Source organism: Periophthalmus magnuspinnatus, chromosome 9 (assembly GCF_009829125.3).
Source record: "Periophthalmus magnuspinnatus isolate fPerMag1 chromosome 9, fPerMag1.2.pri, whole genome shotgun sequence".
Classification (NCBI taxonomy): domain Eukaryota; kingdom Metazoa; phylum Chordata; class Actinopteri; order Gobiiformes; family Gobiidae; genus Periophthalmus; species Periophthalmus magnuspinnatus.
Window position 1 is genome coordinate 18,502,639 of NC_047134.1, and position 23,700 is coordinate 18,526,338.

General features: G+C 37.6%; 1 protein-coding gene across 9 annotated transcripts in view; it reads left to right on the top strand.

Moving 5' to 3' along the window:
* arvcfb (ARVCF delta catenin family member b) overlaps positions 1-23,700 on the top strand; it is a 242,411-nt gene that overhangs the window by 165,553 nt on the left and 53,158 nt on the right. For all 9 annotated transcript variants that reach the window (XM_055224502.1, XM_055224504.1, XM_055224499.1 and 6 more), the window contains 2 exons: positions 7,784-8,292; positions 22,623-22,806. In XM_055224502.1, the coding sequence (XP_055080477.1) occupies positions 7,784-8,292; positions 22,623-22,806 (693 nt within the window). The remainder of the gene's footprint in view (positions 1-7,783; positions 8,293-22,622; positions 22,807-23,700) is intronic.

Below are 23,700 nucleotides of genomic sequence, written 5' to 3' on the forward strand. Positions count from 1 at the left end.
TCAATGAATATAACCATCAAAGTCGTAAATATTGTCCAACAAATTAGTGAGCGATGATACAAACACTCCAGCTTTTCTGTACTCAGGGGTCCTGTGTGCCATAAAACAATTATTGCCTATGATTTCAAATGAGCTCACGAGGGGCTGTCAGAGAAGTGCTCATAAATGATGTTCAGAGGAAATGCGTGGAGATGAGATGCAAACATGATTCTTACTACGGCTAATCTGTCTCTGTTCTGCCCCATTATGGTCAGGCTGAGGAAGGGGGCCTCGTGTATCCGCCATAGAAATATGATGAAAGCAAATGATAGAAGATGTGGCATGGGGAGAATGGAATAGATCAATAAAAGGGAATGTGTTATTTTGTTTGCAAATTAAGCAGAGTAAAGAGTAAACTGAAATTACATGCATTGAAGAAGCTAAAATGGAGAGGTACATGAATAGGGCACTAAAATAGGACTTAACGAGCCTAAGCAAGTACCAAACCAGGACTAACTCTTGACTGAATGCAGATCTTTATCTTCAGGCTAAACCAACAATAAACAAACAGAAATAAAGTCTGGGAATGTTTCAGTTCATGAATGCAATGGCAGTCGAATATGAAAAACTAAGTACTCAAAATCCTGATTAGGGCTGATTCTTTCATCTAAATTGTCCCATAATCAATATTTAAATTTGAGAATATATATAGTCTTATTAAGATACACACATAAATCAGACATAGATTGGATTGATAATTGTCATTGGTATTGGTAAGACCTTATTGATTTCGATTAGATCTGTCATGATAATTACTATATCGACTTATCGTTCAATACATATTAGATGGAACAATATTTTTTGGGGGTCACTATTTATCGTTAGTACTTTTTCTTTGCTTTACTGGGACGTTTTTAGTTATTTATGATGAGATTTAAGCCATAAAAAGTTGAATTAGATACTTCTATGACTCATTACAGATGCAAACTAAATGCTAAAGGGTTTCTTTCTGCTATTTATTTATTGCAACTTGTGTTTTTGCCCTTATTTTACATTTAGAACAGTTTAGTGGTTTAAATCTGCTCTTGGATCATTGTGTCAGTGGCATTAATTAGTTTAAATGTTTTTGTTTATCATCTATATTAACTTCAGCAATATATCGAACTTCAAAATATGTTATCGTGGCTGGCCTAGTTTCCATTTGTAATCCTGATTATTCCAGACATCATTTGAATCAGAATTATTTTAAACAGTTATATATTTGCTGAAAAGTTAGCCTGTAGAAGGAGACTTATGTTTTTGTCCAGCTTGTAAGTTATTGTCTTTTTGATTACACCATATTTGCATTCGACTGGATTACCATTTGACAAATTGCACAGCCCTGAATTCCATGATTGAATTTTTTTTTTGTAAATATATTTCTCAAATGTTAAATGGCGCATGTCAAATGGAGCATACAATATTGACAGTATACACTTGCATCGTTACAATACATATGTTTTAATCCTGAATAATAAAAGGCATTGTACAACCCACACACATACTGCATATCTTACAGCTTTTATTCGCTTATCTTTGATCTCTTTCTTTACGTACAACAAAACAAACACATCTATGGCAGCGGCGATAAGTGTGGACACAAACAGCCTGAACATTTAGTATCGCATTAGCACTAGCTCTGTGATCTGCTGCAATCATTCTCCAAGCATAGTGTCTGGCCACATAAAAAACCTCATTCACATATCCCTCTGTACACCCGCCCCGCGTTCACAATGGCGCCAATTTAAATGCAAATCCTGACATTCCCATCTCCCGCGCTCCGTTCTATCCAAAGACCGGGCGTCACGGAGCTAAATGAAGCAGCGATGGGCACAAGCGTAACATCACATACATGTGAGACGGGATCCGGCGTGCACAAAGCTGGCCTCGCAGATAATGAGGGAGATAGTTAAAGAGACAATTGTTATGATGGTAGGATTATAACGATGGAGCTCTTTAAGTTTTTTTTCACCCCTGCCATTGGCTTGTCTTGTCCAATATCTAGCACCAGTCTATAACTAGCAGATGGTCTTGCAGTGTGGGAGTGTATCAAGATGCCCACACAGAGAAGCATTTAGTTTAGACTTAATAAGACACAACTTTCATGTATTTTTTCCCCTGCAATAACAATGTTCTAGCTTAACACTGGAATTGTTTTAAATGTGAAGTACACTAATGAGGATTTTGACTGACCTCTTCTTATATATTTTAGTTCTAGCGTGCTCTGTTGTTGCTGTCAATATCAGTTAAGGCACGGCAAGGTAAGGGAAGTTTATTTGTACAGCGCAATTTGTACATAAGGTAATCCAAAGTGCTTTACAGAATAAGAAAGACATTAAAATCACAGTACAACAAGTTAAAACTGACTGGATTAATCATAACTGGAGTAAAATAACTTAGTAGTCCTATTTATCATTATCAAAATCAGTAGTATTTTGTTATAACTAAAAAGTGAACTTCAATTTGTGGGTCTTGCCTTGAATATCTACAATTACAATATCGGTTATTGGCTACTAACAAGTCAGAAATTGGTATAACGAGCCAAGAAACAATGTGCACTTTTCTAATGCTTTCAAAGATGTGAGTCAGGACGCTGGTATCATCTCCCTGAGTTCAGACAGGTAACATATAAATAAGAGAGGGAAAAATATCACAGGAGACTGAAAAACATAGTAGATTTACTGTATGTCGGATAAGTGAGCAAAGCACAAAACACAAAACACTGTTAAAGCTAGATTTCGTTTTAAATGGTAAAGAACGAATGAGCTTCTCCGTTTCCTCTCTGTTTCTGCATTCACGAGACATGAGAAGCTGTGGAGGAGGTGGTGATCAGACTGACTGAACTTCTGTGTAGAATATAAAGAGAGACAAGGTTGTTGGTGCATTTGTAGGTTGGAAAGTTTTCCATACTTACTGAAACAAACTACTTCCAAATAAAAATAGACGATGACAACATTTAATTACATGCAATTTTATAGCTCCAACCTCCAAATCTTAGCAAGCTGTCCTTGGAATGTGTCCCCTGCAGAATTTATCTTTGAAATACTATATTTGTTGTTTCTATAGATCCTATTTTTTATGTTTACCATGCCCATATGCAGTGTATGATGTATGCAGATGTATGCTTTATCTCCATAGTCCTTTACTTCACACAGCATAATTGTGTTTTTTGTCATCATTTTGAAAACATAATTAGACTTATTTTTCCATCATAATATTGACTGCAGTTATTATTCTTGTTAAGGCTGTATTTTTAATGCCAGATGTCCTCCAAAGTCTCAGCTCTCCATTGTGTGTGTACAAAAGCAAGTCTATCCCTAAAGGTTTGTCCATTCAGCTAATTTTTGCACTGCGCCGCTAACAGCCTTTGTGAGGAGAGTGGAACTATGCTGGAGCTCCCTGCGTCCTCTCCATTAATCCTCTTTCCAACCATCTGAATGGGGGATTTAGTGTCTCGTTACATCGCTCGGCTCACAGTTTTTCCCTCTCAGTTCATCTCGGATCGATTTTCCTGGCAGTGAATTGCATAAAGATGAGCCATAAAAGTCCGTGTGTGAGTTGTTTTGGTTTAGACTTGCTTTTGTTGTGTTTTAGACTTTGTTTAGTCTTTGTTTAAACATGGGTTTGTCTTGGTTTAGTCCTGGTCTCATTTATATCTGGTATAGTCCAACTCTGAGTGTGTGGAGGAAACCCACCCAGACACAGGGGGAACATGCAAACTCTGCACAGAAGGAATTAAACCTGGAACCTTCTCGCTGTAAAGGTGCTTCTATGTTAGACCTGGTTTAACATAGGGGTATGTCCAGACTTTTTTGCTAGGATCGGCCCAAGTCATATTTTTTGTAAATAAATACATAAATATAAATACAAATCATATAAATACTTAAGAAAAATATAAAGATTATTGCCTGTGGGGTGGCGCCTGGGGTGGTTGATCAGATTCAGAACCAGGCCATTTTGTAGAAACACCCCTTTTAAAATTTACCTTGATTTTATGTTGTTTTGGTTAAGAATTTTGCTAGTACCAGTGTTTACCTTAGTTTAATCATAGATCCTTGTTTAATCCGTGTTGTATCCTTGTTTAGCACTAGTTTAGTTCTGGTTTAAACCTAGTTTAGTTCTGGTTTAAACCTAGTTTCATCCTGCTGGTTCAGATCTTTACACTTCATCAAATCATGCTCACTCATTATGGCAAGCAAACCTAATATGCTAGAGACGGGCTAGGATGCCACGCAGAGAACTCCCCCATCTTCCCCAACTGTAAGAACACATAATTAACATAAAACTCATTAAAATTAGAACTCGTATAGAATTCCCTGTCTACCAGCAGCGATAGCCACCATTTTGTTGTACTACCAACCGCCATACATCAAAGATTGCGAGAGGCGACCAGCTGGATTATTTAACATGGATAAACAAGTCTCAAGCTGCGGGGAGCGTGGGGAACAGATAAAGGCTATGCATAAGTACACAACCCTAATTAAATTTCACTACCCGTGCCATAACTTTTCACACATATGTTTGAAAAGTATCCTGCTCTGTGGGACAGTACTTTGTCACTCCAAAGAACTTGCCCCCTCTAGTTTACATGTTTGAAATAGAGTCCTGGGGTAAAAACAGAATCTATAATCAGTAAAGCTAGTAGCACTCCTTAAATAAGCAATAAATCTTTAAAATTGGGTTCCTGAACTTTTGCTTGTGTTTATAGGCAATACAGTTTTTTGTCGAAGTTTTCCACTGCAGTGAGAAAGAGCAGTGATCCCCCAGTAGGCTTACTAATAAGGTTTGTGATAGTATTTGTGCATTGCCCGGTGATTTATGACTCAAATTCGAATTATTCTACGTAGCATTTTAACTACATTACACAAACACACTTCCATATAGTGTAAAATCATAGCATGTAAGTAATTGCTTGTCCTGACCCTAATTAGGTTTACCAATGTTTGGAACACTTACTTTGTGGGTTTGCGTAAAGGTGCTCTATGCTACTTTTCTGGTGGATTGATGTTATTGTATTGCCTGTAATGTAATCCCTATGGAATCAAGTAGGTAGAGAACGAGTGGAGAAGCGACCTCACTCCTCACTCACAAAACAATGCAGGAAAAGTTTCAAACCAGTAACATCTCCACGACCCACTGTAAAAGCTGTGGTCACCTGAAGAACAATGTGAAACACAACTGGTGACATTATTTCATATGATATGATAAAGATGTATTTCTTTTTGAGCAGATGTATAAAGATGTATTTCTTGTTTTTCAAGATCTTTTTGAGCAGTAAAACCACCAGTAATTGAATAAATGCACTACACTGTACACTGTAATGCCTTATAGTGAAACATTTCAGATAAAGCCATATCATCTACATCAGGGGCGTCAAACTCATTTTCACCAAGGACCACATCAGCAAAATGGCCACCATCAAGGGCCAGATGTAACTGTGTGGTGGTGTAAATATCACTAAATGTAACCGAATGTCATGTAAAATAAATGTAATTACTTTTTAACTTGTTAAATAACGGTTTCTGTGATAAACTGACATTTTTTAAAGTGTGTATCTGGTCGGGACACACCTGCTCACAGACCTTCAGCTCTGCTTCAAATATGGCCTTTTACAGCCTTTTAATTATTGGACAATTTGTTGTTTTTCTTGCAGACTAACTTTTGCATACTTAGCCACGATGTAGATTGTTCTGACCCCGTCTCATGACACAAAAAACATACAGGTTTTTCTCCTCAAAGCACAAATTTGTATTCACCTTCACCTTTCTTCCTTCCAACTTCCTTTCATGCCAACAATTGTCCTCTTCGTGAACATTTTGTGATGATTATTAGCAAGTATTTCTCAGTTCCACTTGCTGAGAAAATCTCATTAGTTTATTTTCAGTGCACACATTAAAGCAGTATAGACTTATTTTAAAAAGACAGTCATGCCTTTTAGTTTATCTTCTCATGGGCCACATAAAATGATGTGACGGGCCGCATTTGGCCCCCGGGCCTTGATGTGATCTACATGTGATCTACATGGAGATAAGCACCTGGCGGATCCCTCATAAAGAAAGTGGTGCACCTTAAATCTTATCCCAGTCCTTGTATCAGTGTCATAATGAACTATGGGTTTTAAAGGATGTTTGAAGTAGTAATGTTTAATAGGTTATCAAAACATTGTTCCAAATGAAAACACACACCAAAATCCTTATAGAGCAGGGGTGTCAAACATATTTTCACCGGGAGCCACATTAGCAAAATAGCTGCCTTCAAAGGGCCGAATGTAAAATAAATCTAACTACTTTTTTAATTTGTTAATTAACTGTTTCTGTATTTATTACTTGTTCAAGTTACAAATATTGCATATGCATTTGCCTAGATGTAAAAATGTGGCTGTATAACTGCTTATCTCCTGATAAAATTACATTTTAAGACCATCATACCTTTTAGTTTACCCTGTTGAGGCCCACATGAAATGATGTGGAGGGCCATATTTGGCCCCCGGGCCTTGAGTTTGACATATGTGTTCTAGAGGATGGCCAAACTTACTTTTCACTATCAAGACATTATTACCAAGTCCATACCATAGAACCCAGTATTAAAAAACCTTCAGGGCATCAGACTTAGAGCCACACTTCCCGAGGGCCACAGCCGAGCTTCTTCTGTTCTATGAGAGGAATAGACATCAAAACCTCTCTCTCTTTCTCTCTCTTCAATATGGTGGCTTCAAAACAAATGAAAAAAAAAACTTCACTGAAGTTGGTTTCAAAGCCTTTGTCTGTGTAGCCTTTTGAACTCTTCTGCTCTGTCAGGGTTTACAGTACATTTGCCAGAGTCCAACGTGTTTGTGACCGGAATGAATAATCGCCAAAAGTTGTTTAGAATATTGTCGTCATGGGAGAGAATGGCTGCTGCGGTTACTTTGACAGACGATTTCATAACGGTCCCAAACAGCGGCTTCGTACACCTGCCCCTCTCTGCTCCCCCTCTCCTCATTAGTCACAGTGTTCACCTCACATGGCTCCTCTCAAAGACTTCCCCGCGGCTGCCTAAATCTTTTCACTCCCAAGTCTGTCTGTGTCACCATCAAGGCTGAGCTCTATATTGCAAATGTAAAGTTATTGCTATGGTGAATGCTGCAACATCCAGGCAAAAAAACTGCCAAAAATTCCCCCAAAACAACTAAAAACAAACTAAAGACACATTTTTTATGGCTTAAATTTAAATGTGATTTCGTAAGTCTATCACATGAACGTCTTGGTCAACTTTGATGTTTTTTTTCTGGTTTAGTTGTTTAGATTTTGCTTTGTTGTGGTGTAGTTCTGATTTAGTCCCTGCTTCAGCCAAAAAATAAGTTGTTTGTTTCCTAAATCTCAATTTTTGACAATTTCAGTGTTTGATTTGATCTTGTCTTATTAAAAACAAAAATAAAAATGTCCGTCAATATTTCCTGAACATTAACAAGACAGACTTTCAATGCTTTTTAACACAAAAATCTGTCATATTTCTTTCTACAAAGTCTGAAATGCAAACCACATTACTGACAGAGAATTGACTTTTTCATTAAAAAACCCATTAACAAACTCATTAACAATTAGAAAAAACTGAATCTCTACTTATTTGGAGCTACGTTTTTGTTACGTCTTTATTGTTTTACCCTTGTAGGACTTTGTACCTTCGGTAAAACTAAACATCCCAATACCTTTGACCTTATGTTACCTCTAAATACTACTTTTTTATCACTTTATTCTCAGTGCCTCCCGTCTTTCTTATTTTTCAGGGGCTACCCAGACGAGCCCATTGATACAGAGTTAATCGATGATCGCCACCACCCGTACATCCACAGCATGTACTCTGCCCCGCTCGCCCAGCCCGAGAGAGGAAGCATGGCCAGCCTCGATCGCATGGGCGGCCGACGCTCGCCCTCCATTGACAGCATCCGCAAAGACCCACGCTGGAGGGACCCCGATCTACCCGAAGTCATCGCTATGCTAGGTCACCCCATCGACCCCGTGAAATCTAATGCGGCCGCTTACCTGCAGCATCTGTGCTACGAAAATGATAAAATTAAGAAAGATGTGCGTCAGTTGAAGGGAATACCGGTGCTGGTGGGGCTCCTGGACCACCCAAAATCTGAGGTGCATCGTAAAGCGTGTGGAGCACTGCGTAATATCTCCTACGGGAAGGATAATGACAACAAAGTGGCCATCAAAAACTGTGACGGCATCCCAGCGCTCATTCGACTGCTGAGAAAGACCAACGACATGGAGGTCAGAGAACTCATCACAGGTAAGACCGTTTTATATAATATCTCTTCAATAGCTATAAATTCTATTCTAAATGTTCATTGTTGTAATAGTCTCGATTCCAGTTGCACAATTCCTATATCATGAAACAAAAATGGGATTGAAGTTATAGTGATATCAATATCGTCTCTGTTGGCATAAATAAACAAAAGTGAACTTGTTGTTTAACCATGGAAGTGGTGCCATTATTCCACCATGAACACGTGAAAAGAGTTTGAACCACATGATTACTGTGGAAAATTAGCCCTTGTGCCTCGTTAAGGGAAATGTGTGTATCTAAAGGTACATTTATCGTGATAACTTTAGACATGTGTGAGTTTCATCCTGATCAGACCAGTTGTAGCGACGTGAGTTTTGAATGAGCTTTCAGCGTGTTTAGGGAATTTGTGCATCCACTGACTTCCATTATAAACCCATTTTTTTAACCCTTACTCTAAAAATCAAGGTGAAAATAATTTTGGTGCAAGTTTTCATTTTTCTGGAGTGAACCCAATGGATTTTTGTAAAAAATGATGTACCATTTGAAAAATATTAACATTTGATGATGTGATTTTGTGACTCAAACCAAAAAAATCCCTAAAGTCCATATTCACACTGAACACCCACAAGTCCTGTAATGGAATTAACTTTTTTTTTTTTTCAAACTAGCATCTAATTATCATCTAAATTGTAATAATTTCTAATCCTAATATGCCATTTTAAAGAAAACCCCTTCATGTGGAAAATAACCACTGAAAACAATTAATGTTTCAGGATTTTATGGCAGTTTATAAAACAAAACACACAGTTTGAATGAAGCACTCCCAGTGTACATGGTTTTTCAGGTATAAGGGTTAATAAATAATAACTTTGAACATTTGTGGATGACAGTTGGATATTTCTTTAAAAAATTGTGAATCTCCCATAGTGTATAGACCAGGGGTGTTCATTACGTCGATCGCGATCTACCAGTCGATCGCGAAGGCATTTTGGGTAGATCACGTCCCGTCATCCATCCAGTCACATGACTAATATACAGGACAACCAGTCAGATTACACCTGACCCTAGGTGACATCATGGACGCTGCACACGCATAAACAAGCACGAGTTAGTTTAACCCCATAGCGTCGGATCCTATCGTCGCTGATAGAGCGCGGTTGTGGACTTTCCGGCAGCGTAACTCCGTGCCCAGTCGTGCTCTCATGTAAATTCAAACGGCGTCTCAAAGCGGAGACATGGGGCTATCTAAATATTTTACCATCATTACGATAATCTGCCTCTGTTGTCCCTCGAAGGTGACGAATGAGAGCGCGGGGCTGCGGGGATTTTCCCAGTCATTTATTCGATGCGTAAAAGAAAAAATACGGATGGATGTGTAAAATAGAAGTAGTTGTGTGAAAAAATGCAGTAAATTCTGATACTTCGTTTAACATGATTTTTATGGCTATAAAAAAGACAAAACCGTAATCAACATGATTAGCTCTGTTATCGCTTTCAAACGAAAAATGCAGTTTTACTCCTGGCTGTCAGAAGCTACTGCCCGAACTATGCATCCCTCACTGATTCTATTCAGTGCAGTCAGAGTCAGAGTCAGTAATCATCATTCAAGTAATTCTGAACATGTAGGAAGTTCAATTGTGTTGTGCTGTATTATCTCATGATGTTGTGCAAAGTACATCAAAATGCACTGTACATGTAAGAATTCATAATACATTTACAAATAAATATATGTTTAACATTTTTGTATTAGGTGGTAGATCTTTCAGACACGATCATTTTAAAAGTAGCTCACATACTGAAAAAGTCTGAGCACCACTGGTATAGACCCTTATCCTCCATCTGAAGTTATGACACCTTTAATCACTGCAGATACATTGTAAAAAGGAGTTTCTATGCAAATAAGCCACATGTTTATGTGCTCTTGGTGACATACAGTGTTTAAAATAGATTACTTTGTCATCATTACATTTTAATTGATGTTTTCATTACTTTCCTGACAAAGTGCTTCCAATATTCTATTTTTATCCCACAAATGATCTTCCATATGGATTAAGTTATGTAAGCTTCTTAAACATGGCACTGGAGTACACGTGGGCCCGCTTGGTGTTACTCTGTCAGCCTAATTGGGTTCAGGCATTTTTAACACATAGTAGGGTGAAAATGATTTTTAAAAGAACTTCTTTAATACACTTTCAATCACACGCAGCTTATATTTCCAGGATCAAGGTAAAATTGGTAACAAATCCCTTATTCTATCATGGTCTGATAAAAATTGTTCCACTGTTTCTATAGACGTGAATCCCTTATACTGAATAAGTCTTTTAGTGCTGTTGGAGGATTATGAAAATGAACATTACCGATCAGATATAAACTGCTGACTGGTGAATCAAGGTCATGTGATCCATGCTGAAAGTGAACATACTTGGACTTAGACTTAGTCAAACTTTATTGATCCAAGGAAATACAATTGCTCAAAAATATAATTACATTAATCATTGACAGAATCTTAATGAAGTGAATAATTCTAGAAAAAAATGTGAGTTGTTTAACTGTATGGATATGCTTAAACAAAAATAATTATATTACTATAAAAAGTCAGTGGTGTGGCTGCAAATATATACTTTTAGTTTTGATTCAACAAAACTTTAATAAAACTATTTGGCTTTTTTAAAACTTTCAGCTCAAAAGAATTTCATATAGGGTCAAAATGACACACAAAAAATAAAACATCTATTTTGTTCTTTGAATGGAAGATATACAGCACAGAAAATCCAATGGCATGTACACATTGATTTTTGAGGCTTGCTGCTCCATGTAATGAATTGTATCAAAACTCTTTTAAGGGGAGCTTCAATATTGATTCAGTTGCTATCTTCCGGTGCCTGCATCTTGACTGGGTAAATGTCATCTGGGGAATAAAGCAGTTGTCTATGTGCGTATAGGATAAGCGTGTGTGTGTGTCTATAGACTAATCCTCATCACGATACGTCTAACTTGGCACATTTAAACTGGTATGCACACTTCGAGATGAGCTTTTGTTGTTAGTGCAAGAGACGTCCTGCAAAATGGCACCGCAGTGTGACCTTTGGGAAGTGTAGAATATTGTTTAGCAATACTTAAACGTGGTAAGTAAAGCAAGGACAAGTGAAGAAGAATGAAGTTGCCAAAAGTTAAGGTGTGTGTCCATTTTGAAATATTCTGTGTATCATATTTCATCTAGATTCAGAACACACAGAAATGTAACATGTATTAGTAGTTTATTATGTAGTTTGTAATTACATAGTTACAATTTCTAGTTTTTTTGAGATAGTAAACGGAACTGCTCTCACATGAATTGGTAATAGATGGGTACAGTAGTCAAAACCTTAAGAGTAAGAGTAAATATCACTCAAGTTGAAGTACAAATAAGTGGTCCAAGGAATATGAAAGAAGTATTTTTAGAAACTACAACTCAAGAGTGATTATAAAAGTAACTGTTTGGATGTAACATTTTACTCATGATTTAATAAGTTAGTGATAGCAGAAGTAAAAGTATGGTGTCTGAAAACAACTTGGAGAAGTACAATTTTATGAAAAAGTTACTCAAGTAGATATAACTGAGTACCGCCCATCTCTGATATTGATCCCATTAATCCACTTTTGTTTTGTATATTGATTTTGACATAACTATATAAGTCTGTATTCATCCAAACTCGGGACCACCCCAAACTGTACATTGCATTGTGACTTTTTTATATATAGTGGAAAATACCTCTAAAAACCGCTGCTATTGACACCTACCATCTAAACGCATTGACCTTTTCATAAACCGGTTGTATTTTATTCCTCCTCTTGTATTAGCTTAACGCGTAACCCGCTTTTGCTGTGACAGAGACGTGTGGGTGAGCGATGGCCGTGCTGCAGCTGAAATGATTGCCTTTACAGCGGCGTGTTGCTCCCTGTTGGTGCTAAAAATAACTCTGCACCACAAGAGGAACGGGCCAGAGGAAAGAGGGGGATGCTGGGAGTTTTTTGTTTTTTTTCATCACTTATTCAAACCCCCCCCCCTCTTTCAATCTTCTGTTCATCCTTTCAGTCATTGTCTATGGAGGTGGTGATTTTGCACAGTGTCAAACTTTTCAGATCAAATAAAGCTCAAAATGTACTTAGTAGTTGGTACTTTTAATGAAGTGAATTACACCTGAATATAGGATAATATATATATAATGGAAGTAGTATAGCAATAAACAAACAAATAAGATAATTTTAAGGATGAAACTACAGTATAAGACTTAACTCTGACAGAAAAAGTAGCCTGGAATATATTTAATCCCAGAATTGAACCAGTGTGGCAAAGGTGCATACTGTTGTTGAGCCCTTAGGCAAGACACTTCACCTATAATGCGTTTGAATGTGGAGTTGTGAGTGATTCGTGGGAGTCAGATGAGTCGGTGGCACAGATTGGCAGCCTTGCTTTTTTACCCCTGCAGCTATATACAACCAATGCATTATTCAAAAAGGACACAAATTAAAGTTGAAATTAAACTTAAACTGGATGTAAATGACTTCTGAATGCGGTTCTTCTTAATAGACCAAGCATAACACAGCTTATAAGTCTTGTGCTTGTGTGGCTGGAGCGGGTAATGTTTTCTATCGTGAAATATAATTGAGAGGCTTTTAAACAGAGGTCCCTATTCTTAGCCCATGTGTTTGAGAGTTTGCAGGCCTGGTAAAACCACAAAGATTTGACTTTTCTGTGGAGGAAACGAATGACGTGAAGAGGGTTTATTTTCCGACGCACAAGGCAGACTAAAACAGCACGTCTTCATATTTTTAGACCTCTTTTAGACTACTTCTCCCCCCTCTCTGTGGCTGTGGGCTGTTTGTGCCCCACAGCTACTGCAACTTTGGAAATGTAGATTATTGGGCAGATTTAGAGCTACGGGTTTCCTATTTTTTGCAACAGGAGATGTCTTAAGTTTTGCACCCGTCTAGTTCCCTGATGACAAATGCATGTAAAGCTATTTGGCAGGATTTAAAGCTTGCTGTGCCAAGGTGACTGTCTGAAATAATGTTTAGTAAGTATTCGCTAAATATATTGCTGGCTTGAAATCCTATCTGGAAGTTCCTGGCTGCATATATGCGATATAAGATGGTGCTCCCATGTGAGTTGTACTGATTATGATTTATGTAGTCATCCCAGATTCAGCAAATCTCCCTGTAGTCTTGACTGTGAAGTATGAGAATGGCCAATTCAGTTAATTGCGAGAATTAGTGTAATTAAGCCTCCACTGTCTTGTCATAGTATGTAAAGTGTCAAGAGATACTTTAAACATGTCTTATAGTCTTTAGGCATGTGTGAAATGGAGTAGCTCTAAAATAACCACAGTAAATGAATGTGGGAATAAAAGACTGTGCATTGTATCCATAGATGCAGGCATAAGTACAGTATAGGTTGAAAATTTGATGAATACACAAAATACTACAACTATAGTTCTTCTGATCATTGTGGTAGTACTTTTACAGGATAAAACAGGGTATATTATAGGGTATTTCAACTAGACAAAGCTGCAAAGACATTCCTACTTGAATAAACCAGCACACACTTTATCAAATCTGTTTAAGTGAGAGTCTAAGTTTACTCGCTTTTGTAAAACTAGTTGTTTAATCAGATGACTATCTGTTGGTCAATGTTTCAACTTGACCCTGAAAATTGTTTAAACTAGTTATTTTACATTCTAAACCTGTATGCTTACCCCTTTAACTTTACACTGATATTTATAACATTTCATCTAGCAATACACAGTAAAATAGTGTTGATCTGAAGTTGTTTAGGTATTTTTTTTAGGTATTTTATTAAAATATGAAAAAGATCCAATAGATATAGATCAAATGTTTAGCTTTTTCAGAGGAACCATAGCAACAGTGTAGTATTAAATTTGACAAGCTGCTTTTTGTTATTACAATAGGCCAGAAATTCCATTTTGGCGAACCATAGTATCAACATGTGATCGACCTGCTGACTGTAGAGAGCCACTGGACAGCAGCCTGTCCTCTACCTCCAGCTGATTGTTAACGACTGACATCTGTGCTCTCATCTGCTGGAGGCCCCATCACAGAGGAAGGGCTAAAAAAAACCAAACAATAAAACAAAAATATCTTAAGACTAAATGAGCTACTGCAGGCCACATGGGTCTAACGGACTACTGACCTCAATAGGAGTTTAAATTATACATTGCATCTGTAATAAAACAACAACAGGCCAACCAAAGTGCATTCCAGGGACTAATCTTTGAGAGCTGTTTAGGTCTTGTCAATTTTTTATTTGTTTGAAGTTACCATGCATAGGATTATTTAAATTATATTCACCAGTAGATGGCAGTTGTTCAGGCTCATCTTTACGCTCTGATCTTATTCTGTCAGACCAAACCTTTTTTTTTTTCCATTATTGATACTTGTTCAATTGAGTATCTGGTTTCTAGTTTTAATATAAATTAGTACTGAGATATCAATTATTTTGCAACCCTATTTTCACTGTAGATACTTTTTACTTGGAAGGCAATCAATACCAGTACTGCTGCACTAAACTTAACTTTTCCAAACGCACAACTCCTTATGATACAATATAATATAATAAAGAAAAAAATCACTTGCATTGTTCTTTATTATGGCACAATCTGCACATAACTTAACGCTGATTGAAGCAGCCAGTATGAACAGTTGTTTCCTGTCATAGAATCAGGAGACTGGATCTTGAGAAGGTTCCTTAATGGTGGCATCAGATAAAAATAAGGATTCACTGTGTGGTCTGGAATACAAAAAAACCAATGTGCATGTATTCGTAATAACATAAACTTTAAACTAATTTAGTCATGTTGGCAGTTTAACCAGCAGAAACTACCATAAACATAAAAATATGTCTACAGTTTAATTGGGCAGGAGTTACACCACTATAAACATGAAAATACTCACTTGTATATCAATAATACATGTGTGTAGAAAAAGAATTAGCAACAGTTAACAAGACACATATGGAAACACAGATCCAAACAATGGTCCCCCCCCAGTCTTTCTGACAGCCGTATCTCCCTGTAAACAACTCTGTGCTCGTGACCCAGACCCTCCTAGCTCATTTAATTAAACTACTTTTGTCCCTTGTTTCTTCCTGTCTTTCCGAGTAATCCTCCATCTTTCCACTCTCCTCTGTCCTCCTATGATGGACGGCATAAGGGCTAAGGGAGACAAGGAGAAGGAGGAGGAGGAGACCAGTAATGGGCAGAACTAAGTTAATAGCCCTCCTAGAAGAGCAACATGCCTGCTACTGCTGCCTGGAAAATTTAATTAGCTTTAGCCATGGCTGCTCCATCTTCTGTGCCATTCCCAGTGCCTTTCACCTCAGAATATCCAAGTAGAGGAGATACAAAGGAGAGTGTTAATATTTACTTCAGGGTTGGTGAGAGTTTGACCTTCTTAAAAGTCTCGTTGGATAAACAGCATTAATAAAACAGAACGGAAACACTTTGAAATCTTAAAAGCGGTTTATTTATAGATGGTCGTGTAATAACTTGATCTATGAGTTTAACATTAAAGGGTTGCTCCAGTTCAGAAGCATCACCAAGATGATAAAGTGTCAGCTATGTTGCACTACAAGCTTTGGTTATGCAGAAATATGAATTATGCATGTTAAGTATACTTAAAATGTCTATGTAAAAGTCATGTGTGTATATTATAGCAATCTGCCAAAGGTTTAAAGAAGTAACGGTTTAAAGAGGACATATCTTTTCCAGCTACAGGTGTCGATATATAACGTAACATGTGCAGTACTACATCAAATGCAGAGCAGCGTGGAGGCCTACAAGGACGTGTGGACAAGAAGATAACACCTTTGTCCTGGTCTTTTGATTAAAGCCACTTCTTATCTGTAGCCCCTCTCACTAAGGAATGTGTGACCCCCACTTTGAGAGGATTATAAAACAGTCACCATTGTAAGACTTTGAAGTTTCTTAATGTATAACGCCATGCAAACAACCCACCTCACAAACACATACATTGAAACACACTATAAAAGCTGTCAACATGCACATCTCGGGACTCTTTTGCTATCCTTTCCTTGGAGTCTGTTGCTTCATTGTTCTTTTTACCTGCGTGGAACTCATTAAATCCTTCTGACTTTATGCTTCAGTCTCTTGGTTCTCTTTGATGCTTGCACCAGAAACGAACATTACTTATCCATGAAATCATAGTTTTACATTTTCTTCATTGTAAGACTTCAGAATTGATAGGCCCCACTTCTTCACAGTGGGACTTATTCATAGCATTTCACCGTAGCAAGCAGCAGATTGTCATTTATGTGTTTTTATTGTTCAAACGTGGCTAAGTGGCATTTTAGAACCAAACATATCACTCGTCTGAAGTCTAAATTTGTTAGAGAATCCCAATTAAGAACAATGATGTGGGAGGAGACAGATAGTTGGTGAAAAGAGGAGTTTTTTGAGCAGGTCAATATAGAATTACTTAAACCTGCATGCATCACTCAAAATACTTAGTAAGCTAATGACGTTTACCATCGCTCTAACTTTAACTGCCAAAATTGTCACAGTTCTGCATGTTTGCATGTTTTTCCCCAGTCCGGCTCCGTTTTTCAGCTTGTTCCGGCCCTTCTTTTGTTACCTCCCTGTTTTCCCTGCAGCTGCCTCTCGTTTGTTAATCAGCCAAGGGTAGTCTGTATATACTGCTTCTGTTCTATCAGTTCTTGCTAGATGGTTGAACAGTCAAAAGCAACTCTCAAGCCCTATATCTGTAAATACCCTGTTGCATTTCTGAAATCCTGAACCTGCATTTATCCCTGTTTGAGTTACCTGTTCCCCTTTTTGAATTCCCAGTGTTGGAAGAGATTTTTGTTGATATTAAATAAGACATTTTTCCTCACTGTTTATTTGCCTGATTTACTATATTCTGAATTACCTGTTAAAAGGACACTTTCTGTTGTTGTTTCTAAGACGTTTCTAAGTTTGACTGCTCTCTTTGTCTTACATTTGAGTCCAGTTCACCTGCGTGAGAAAAAAGTCAATTACTACATTAGACATTTGAAAACACATACAGTTACCAGACTATAGTCCTTCAGAGCATTTAAAAAGAAAACTTGACCTGTCTCATTAAGCTTGAGTACGTTTTACCCAGTCTAAGGGGGACTGCTTAGACTGCTGCCCCCACGACCCGGCCCCAGATAAGCGGAAGAAAATGGATGGATGGATGGACGCTTACAGAGGAAAAGTATGAATTAGACATTTTGGACACCATAAACCATGTACGTATGTTACAGTATTGAATAATTGAGTTTTACTGCGAGGCAACATTCTCCAGCCATGCGGACGCTCATTACCATAAAATAATTTCATATTCCAGAGCTGTCATCAATAATACACCACTTATGTAAAAGAGCCGTCCCATGTTTAAATCTAAACTTATGTCAACACAGTATAGCGGCAGTGTTTGTATTGACACTACTATCACACTACTACAGCTTCTGGTTCTTGCCCCAGGAGACAACTGAACGTCCTGCCCACATGATCACCGCAGACAGGGGGACAATCGAAGGCAAACGGACCTAACCTGGTCTGGATCCATTGGGCTGAGATTCTGGCACTGTGATGTATGGAACGCGTCACTTCTCTCCGGCACTCGGTCATCTTAAATAACATCATGTCACTTGTCCTCCTTGATGGATCACAGCCATAACAAAGACAAGCCTCTTCCTACCCCCAGGCAAATCAAATCTGTGTAGACTTTCCTGAATACATTGGCCTAAGCAATGTTTAAGGTGTATTATTGGAGGTGAGACAAAGGGGACAGGGACATTGGAACATAGCGTGTGTAGGGGTCTGTTAAATGTTTTTAGATGCAAAGTTAGACGCTATAGAGGTGGATAGTTGGATTTGGTAGGTGAGTCCTATGGGATGGTCAGAAAACTTAACGTATTTCAGGTGAAGATGTTTTTGTTATGACTATGCCTGTAATTGTTCTCAAACTGTGGACGGCCTATTTGGTAGTGGTGGCTTTTTTTCCTGGTGTGTGGGTCTGCTGCAGTTTAACATTGGGTGTCTTCATACCTGTTGTCTCGTCCTAATTTGAGCCCATTTTTAGTCCTGATGTGGACATGGTCTGCTCTTATCCTTGTTTAGTCCAGGTTTAGTTTTGAGTTTTAGTCACAAATTTACTGTGCAATTGACTGTGCAAGTGTGAACGCACCCTAAAAGTACATTTTAATCACATTTTGTCGTATTAATACTTAGCCATACATTTAACTCTGTAATTTAGACTTTGTTGTTATGTTATAGACTTTTTTCTTAGTGTAGTAGTAGTAGTAGAAGTAGTAGTAGTAGTAAACCACTGCCTTAAATGAAGGGACAAGTGTTTTGCGTTTAAACTCAAAATGCTATTTTAAACATTAAATTATTTTAAACCTTAAGTGCCTATTTTACATTTTATATTCTGGAAAAATACAACCCATATTGTCAGACACAGATGGCTGAACATGTTTTATGAAAGCAGAAAGAACCATGCCCATAATGTAGTGGCCTCACGCCTCACTAATCTCATAGCAGGGTGTGCTCTGAAAGCCTTTTTTACATTGAGCTGAATCTAATCTATCTATCAGACAAATACATGAGTGGAGTTTAGCTGAAGATTATAAATGTGCTGTTTATTTTATCTGCTCAGCTGGAGTCTAACAGTCATAACAAATTTTAGGGGATAAAACTGATGTTGACTTAAGACTTAGTTACCCCCATGGGACAGGATTGCAACTTTTTAATGGGCTACATGGAACGTCAATGCGAGGTGGATAGGCTAATAGCAAACATGATTTATCCAATACAACCATGAAAGCAGGGTAATGCATATAGCAATTATATTTTAAAGTAGAGATGCACAATTTTTATAGCAATATGTATAAGCCATAGGTTTAAAAAGATAATGCTGTTTTGGGAGTATATTATAAACACCTCCTGGCTTCCCTCAACATTTGAGGGAAGCCTGAAATCTGAACTGATAAATTAATACAAAATACCATGAATTTCAGAAAATGTACAACACAGGATATTTTGTTCTTTGCAGTACACATTCTGTTATGTAAATAACTGCATATATAACATGCTTAAAACAGTACAGTACTGGATTGATAGACATTTAAGCATTAATTATTCATAGCCGTATATTATGCCCATCATGACAACACATTATTCATGCCCCGGCTTCTGTATCTGCCTGATATGTTCAGCTTTGTTGCTAACTGGCTTTACTGCCCGCTGGTTGTTTCTTGTCAGAGGTAAAACATATGCTAATGCCACAGCAGTGGAGGAGATCCTGCTGTCTGCCGTGGGCCAGGTATGACTGTTAGCTAACTGTCATCATATCAGCGTTAGCTCCGAGATTAGCCCTCTTGCTGTTAATGTGATTCATGCCCGGGTACTCTGACTTCCTCTTCCGGATACACTTACGATGAACCTGGATAAAAAACTTAAAAAAAAACATTCACTCATCGAGCACTATGGCACTTTATCATTGTCTGTGGCGTAAATTTTTTCAAAGTTTAAAAGAAAAATTGGGAAACGAAAACAATTAGGTTAGAGGGTTTTGGTTTGGCACCTCCAAACTGCTTAGTTTATTTTCTGCAGGGCTGCATATGACGTAGACCACTAACAACCTGTCATGTGTTATTATGTCTACGGCTGTATGTCACAAGTGGAATTGGATTCTAAATAAGAAAACTGAGAAAAGGGAAGACTTCATTGTATCTCAATGTGATAATAAATGTCTGACACATTTTCCAGGAAGAAGATTGATGTTTACATAGATTGCCCATGGTTTGCTTGTTAAGTCAATACCCACTGTACTGCCTGGATGCACCTCTGTAAAGACCATATTAATATGCAACATAGGCAAAGACAAGCTTCTAACATCCTTCTGCTCTGATTTGAAAACCAACAATTTGTTTATATATTGAACTTGGCACATCATTGTGTACACATCTTTGCAATTATGTGAATACTGACACATTGAAATAGTGACAGTGACATAAAGATACTTGAAAATTGGGAATTGTTATCCTTTTTGTCCAACCTTGATACCAGTGTAAAAAGCTGACTATAAGTACTACTACTGCTATATGAAAACTATTGCTACTACTTGTTTTACTACCACTTCTGCTTACTACGGTGGTCAAAAGTTTCGAAAATCAGATGCTAATTGATATTAAAACTAGTATTTAAACTTATTTGAGTAGGTATTGATTCACAGGATAGAAATTAACCATTCATGAATAGCTTTAAAATGATCTTGAGCTGTATTAGAAAAAGTATAAACCCGCAAAGACTACACATATATGCCCATGAACCACTATGGAACTACTTGAATACTTGGACGACTGAAGGATTACACAGATATAAGGCTACGTGGTAATGTATAAGAAAGTACTACGATTTAATGTTGAAAATTACATTCTGTTGGCTAAATAAAAAGTGTTTTTATTATTGTTATGGTATCGTGACACTACTTACTACTACTATTACTACTAAAAAGTAAGGTCTTGTCAATTTCTACTACTAATCCCATCAAACCAGTTGCATTTTATATCATGTATTTTTAGTCCTCCTCTGTGGGGACTGTCCCGGCTGTGTATGTGGCAAACTGGATTTAACAGCGGAAATAGCAAATGTGTCTGGAAAATGTATAGAAGTATTTTAAAGGCTGAGGAAGTGTGACAGTTTGAGTGCAGCGTTTATGGCCCGTTATTGTGGGACAAGGGGAATGGCTCACTGTGTTATGAGCAGATCAGAACATTTATATATGCCCAGAGTTTGTGTCCCAGACAAATCACATGTTGTAAAGTGGTGATGAAGGCGAGCAAGGACGAGCGTAAAGAAATAACAGGGAAAGTCAGCAGTAGACCGCAAAACTGGGATAGCAACATTCGGCTTCAGGCCAAACTTTGCCAAGAGCGTTTGTGAAGGTTGGACTATTCAAGGTTTTAGCATGTCTGGAATTATGAGACACTTTCATTTCAACTTTCCGTGATCTCCCCCATTTTTTTTTTATTGCTTTGGCATATATATCAGGAGTTCCCTAATGTTATTAAGAAGCAATAGTGCAATAGAGGATTCATCTGGTATCATTGGACGTTTATCCTAGTTTAGAATGGATTATTTTTTTGTCTTGGTTTTCAGTCATTATAGTTGATTAAAGATGGTTGCCTCCAAAAAATATCTCTAATAGCCACAGGAAAATTATACTTAAAAGGTCACCTAATTAAGTCAAATGTTCATTCTCCATATACACAAAAACCTTTAGGATAAATCAAGATAAAACACATTAATGTCAGAAATACGACATGTTTTGCTAATGGAGTTTCAGAGTATGTGACACAGCAGTACTTTTACTCCAACTTTTACACCAGATGCCCTTCTAGATCAAACCTACTCATTTATCTGTCCTCTTTCTGCATGGCGCAACTTCCATATTGGTTTATAATTGATCCTGTAGCGGCTGGAATAGTTCAAATGTAATACATACAATCTGTTGCATATCATTTATTCCCTGTATGAGCTGCCAACAGTGTTCTCTTCTGTCTCACCTGCTGTGCCTCTGTGACAGCGCTGTTAGCTGAAATCACATTTTCTGCTGAAAATTGACATAATGTGGAGATGTGTGCAGCTGTTACAGTCAAGTCAAATTACTCATGTTGGAATCTATGTGTTACTTGTTTATAGAGATGTTGTGGCTCACTGTCACAGGAACGTTTTGTTGTTAGTACATCCTATCTCTACCAATCAGATTACTGTAAATAAGTTCATACAGTTTCATACATTATAATTACTTTATATATAAAAAAAAAAAACAACCCCAGGAAAGATCAATAATGGTGCGTTCATACTTGTCTTTATTGCATCCTGGTTTGAGCCCCATTTGTCAAAGTCCTGGTTTAGTCCTGGTCCCAATTTTGATGTGGTCCATGGGCAACACACCCTATGGCTTTATCCTCTATCATTTCACTCTCAGTATCACTTTGCTTCTCTAGGTCTTAAGATTTAATTGACAGTAATAATTGTTTTGATTCAGTCCAAAACTCTGGTCTAACTATATAATTCCTATGGCTGATGGTAGGATGTAAAACAAACACAACAGTTGTACTTTTTTGGCTGTTATTGATCAAGTTTTTGTCCTGATAAACAAGTTTCTTTGAGCCTTTCTTCCAGATGTTGCACCAGTATGTTGTTTACCTTGAACTGTGTGTTTCTACCCAAGTGTGTTCTCTTAACGATTTGCTTTACAACGCTTATCTCTTTTCTTTTGTGTAGGAACCCTGTGGAACCTGTCATCCTATGAGCCTCTGAAGATGGTGATCATAAACCACGGGCTGCAGACCATGACAAACGAGGTGATCATCCCTCACTCGGGATGGGAGCACGAGCCCAACGAAGACTCCAAACCCCGCGACGCAGAGTGGACCACAGTCTTCAAGAACACTTCGGGTTGTCTCAGGTATTCGATACTACTACAAATAAGATGCCATGAATATATTAATTTATTTATTCTACATGAAAAACTAAAAATGTTGTAGTAATTGTTTCAAACTCACAGACTATACATATTTATATATATAACAATCCAGGAAAACTGTTGAGACAAACAGGTGGTATATCCTCCACCAGAAAAGTTCCACAACTTGCCTATTCTATATTTATTTCAATAGACTTATCACATGCTCTAGTTACATATATTCTTTAGGCTGTCTGATTCGATGATGGCCCATAGCAAAATCACAAAGGGATACAACCAAATCAGACAAGATTGAGACTCTCATAGCATAAATTCTTGATACTAAGCCAAGGTGGGGACTTAGATTGTTCTCATACACAGACGATTTATGGCTGGACAGATGCTTTTGTTTGTGCACGTGTCTATGGTATGGTATGCGGAGTGGCTGTCCACACTGTGCTGTCTACACCATCACTCCTGCCTGTGTAAAGCAATATAAAACTCTCCATAGCATTCTTCTCTCTTGGATCCTCTGACCACATTTTAAACACATGGAGCTGACAGGAGCAATCAACAAAAGTGTCAGAAGCAGAAAGAGGGGAGAAATAGTTCAGGCACTTGTGTTGGTTCGGAAAGGATGTTCGATTTTCTTTTTTTTTTTTTTTTTTTACATATATATGAGATAAAAAGAACATCAGATCATCGGTGTATCAAGTATTCACTAAGAGAATGTATAAAAAGGTACCTTGAACTTATTTGAATGTGCGCTCTATATAGCTCCAAAGGTGACAGGACGGTCATATCACTTTTTCTGTTAGATGTATTTGTTGAACTCAAACTTCTGTATTTCAATATAACAATGTTTATTTTTACAACATTATTTTTATTATTTTAGCA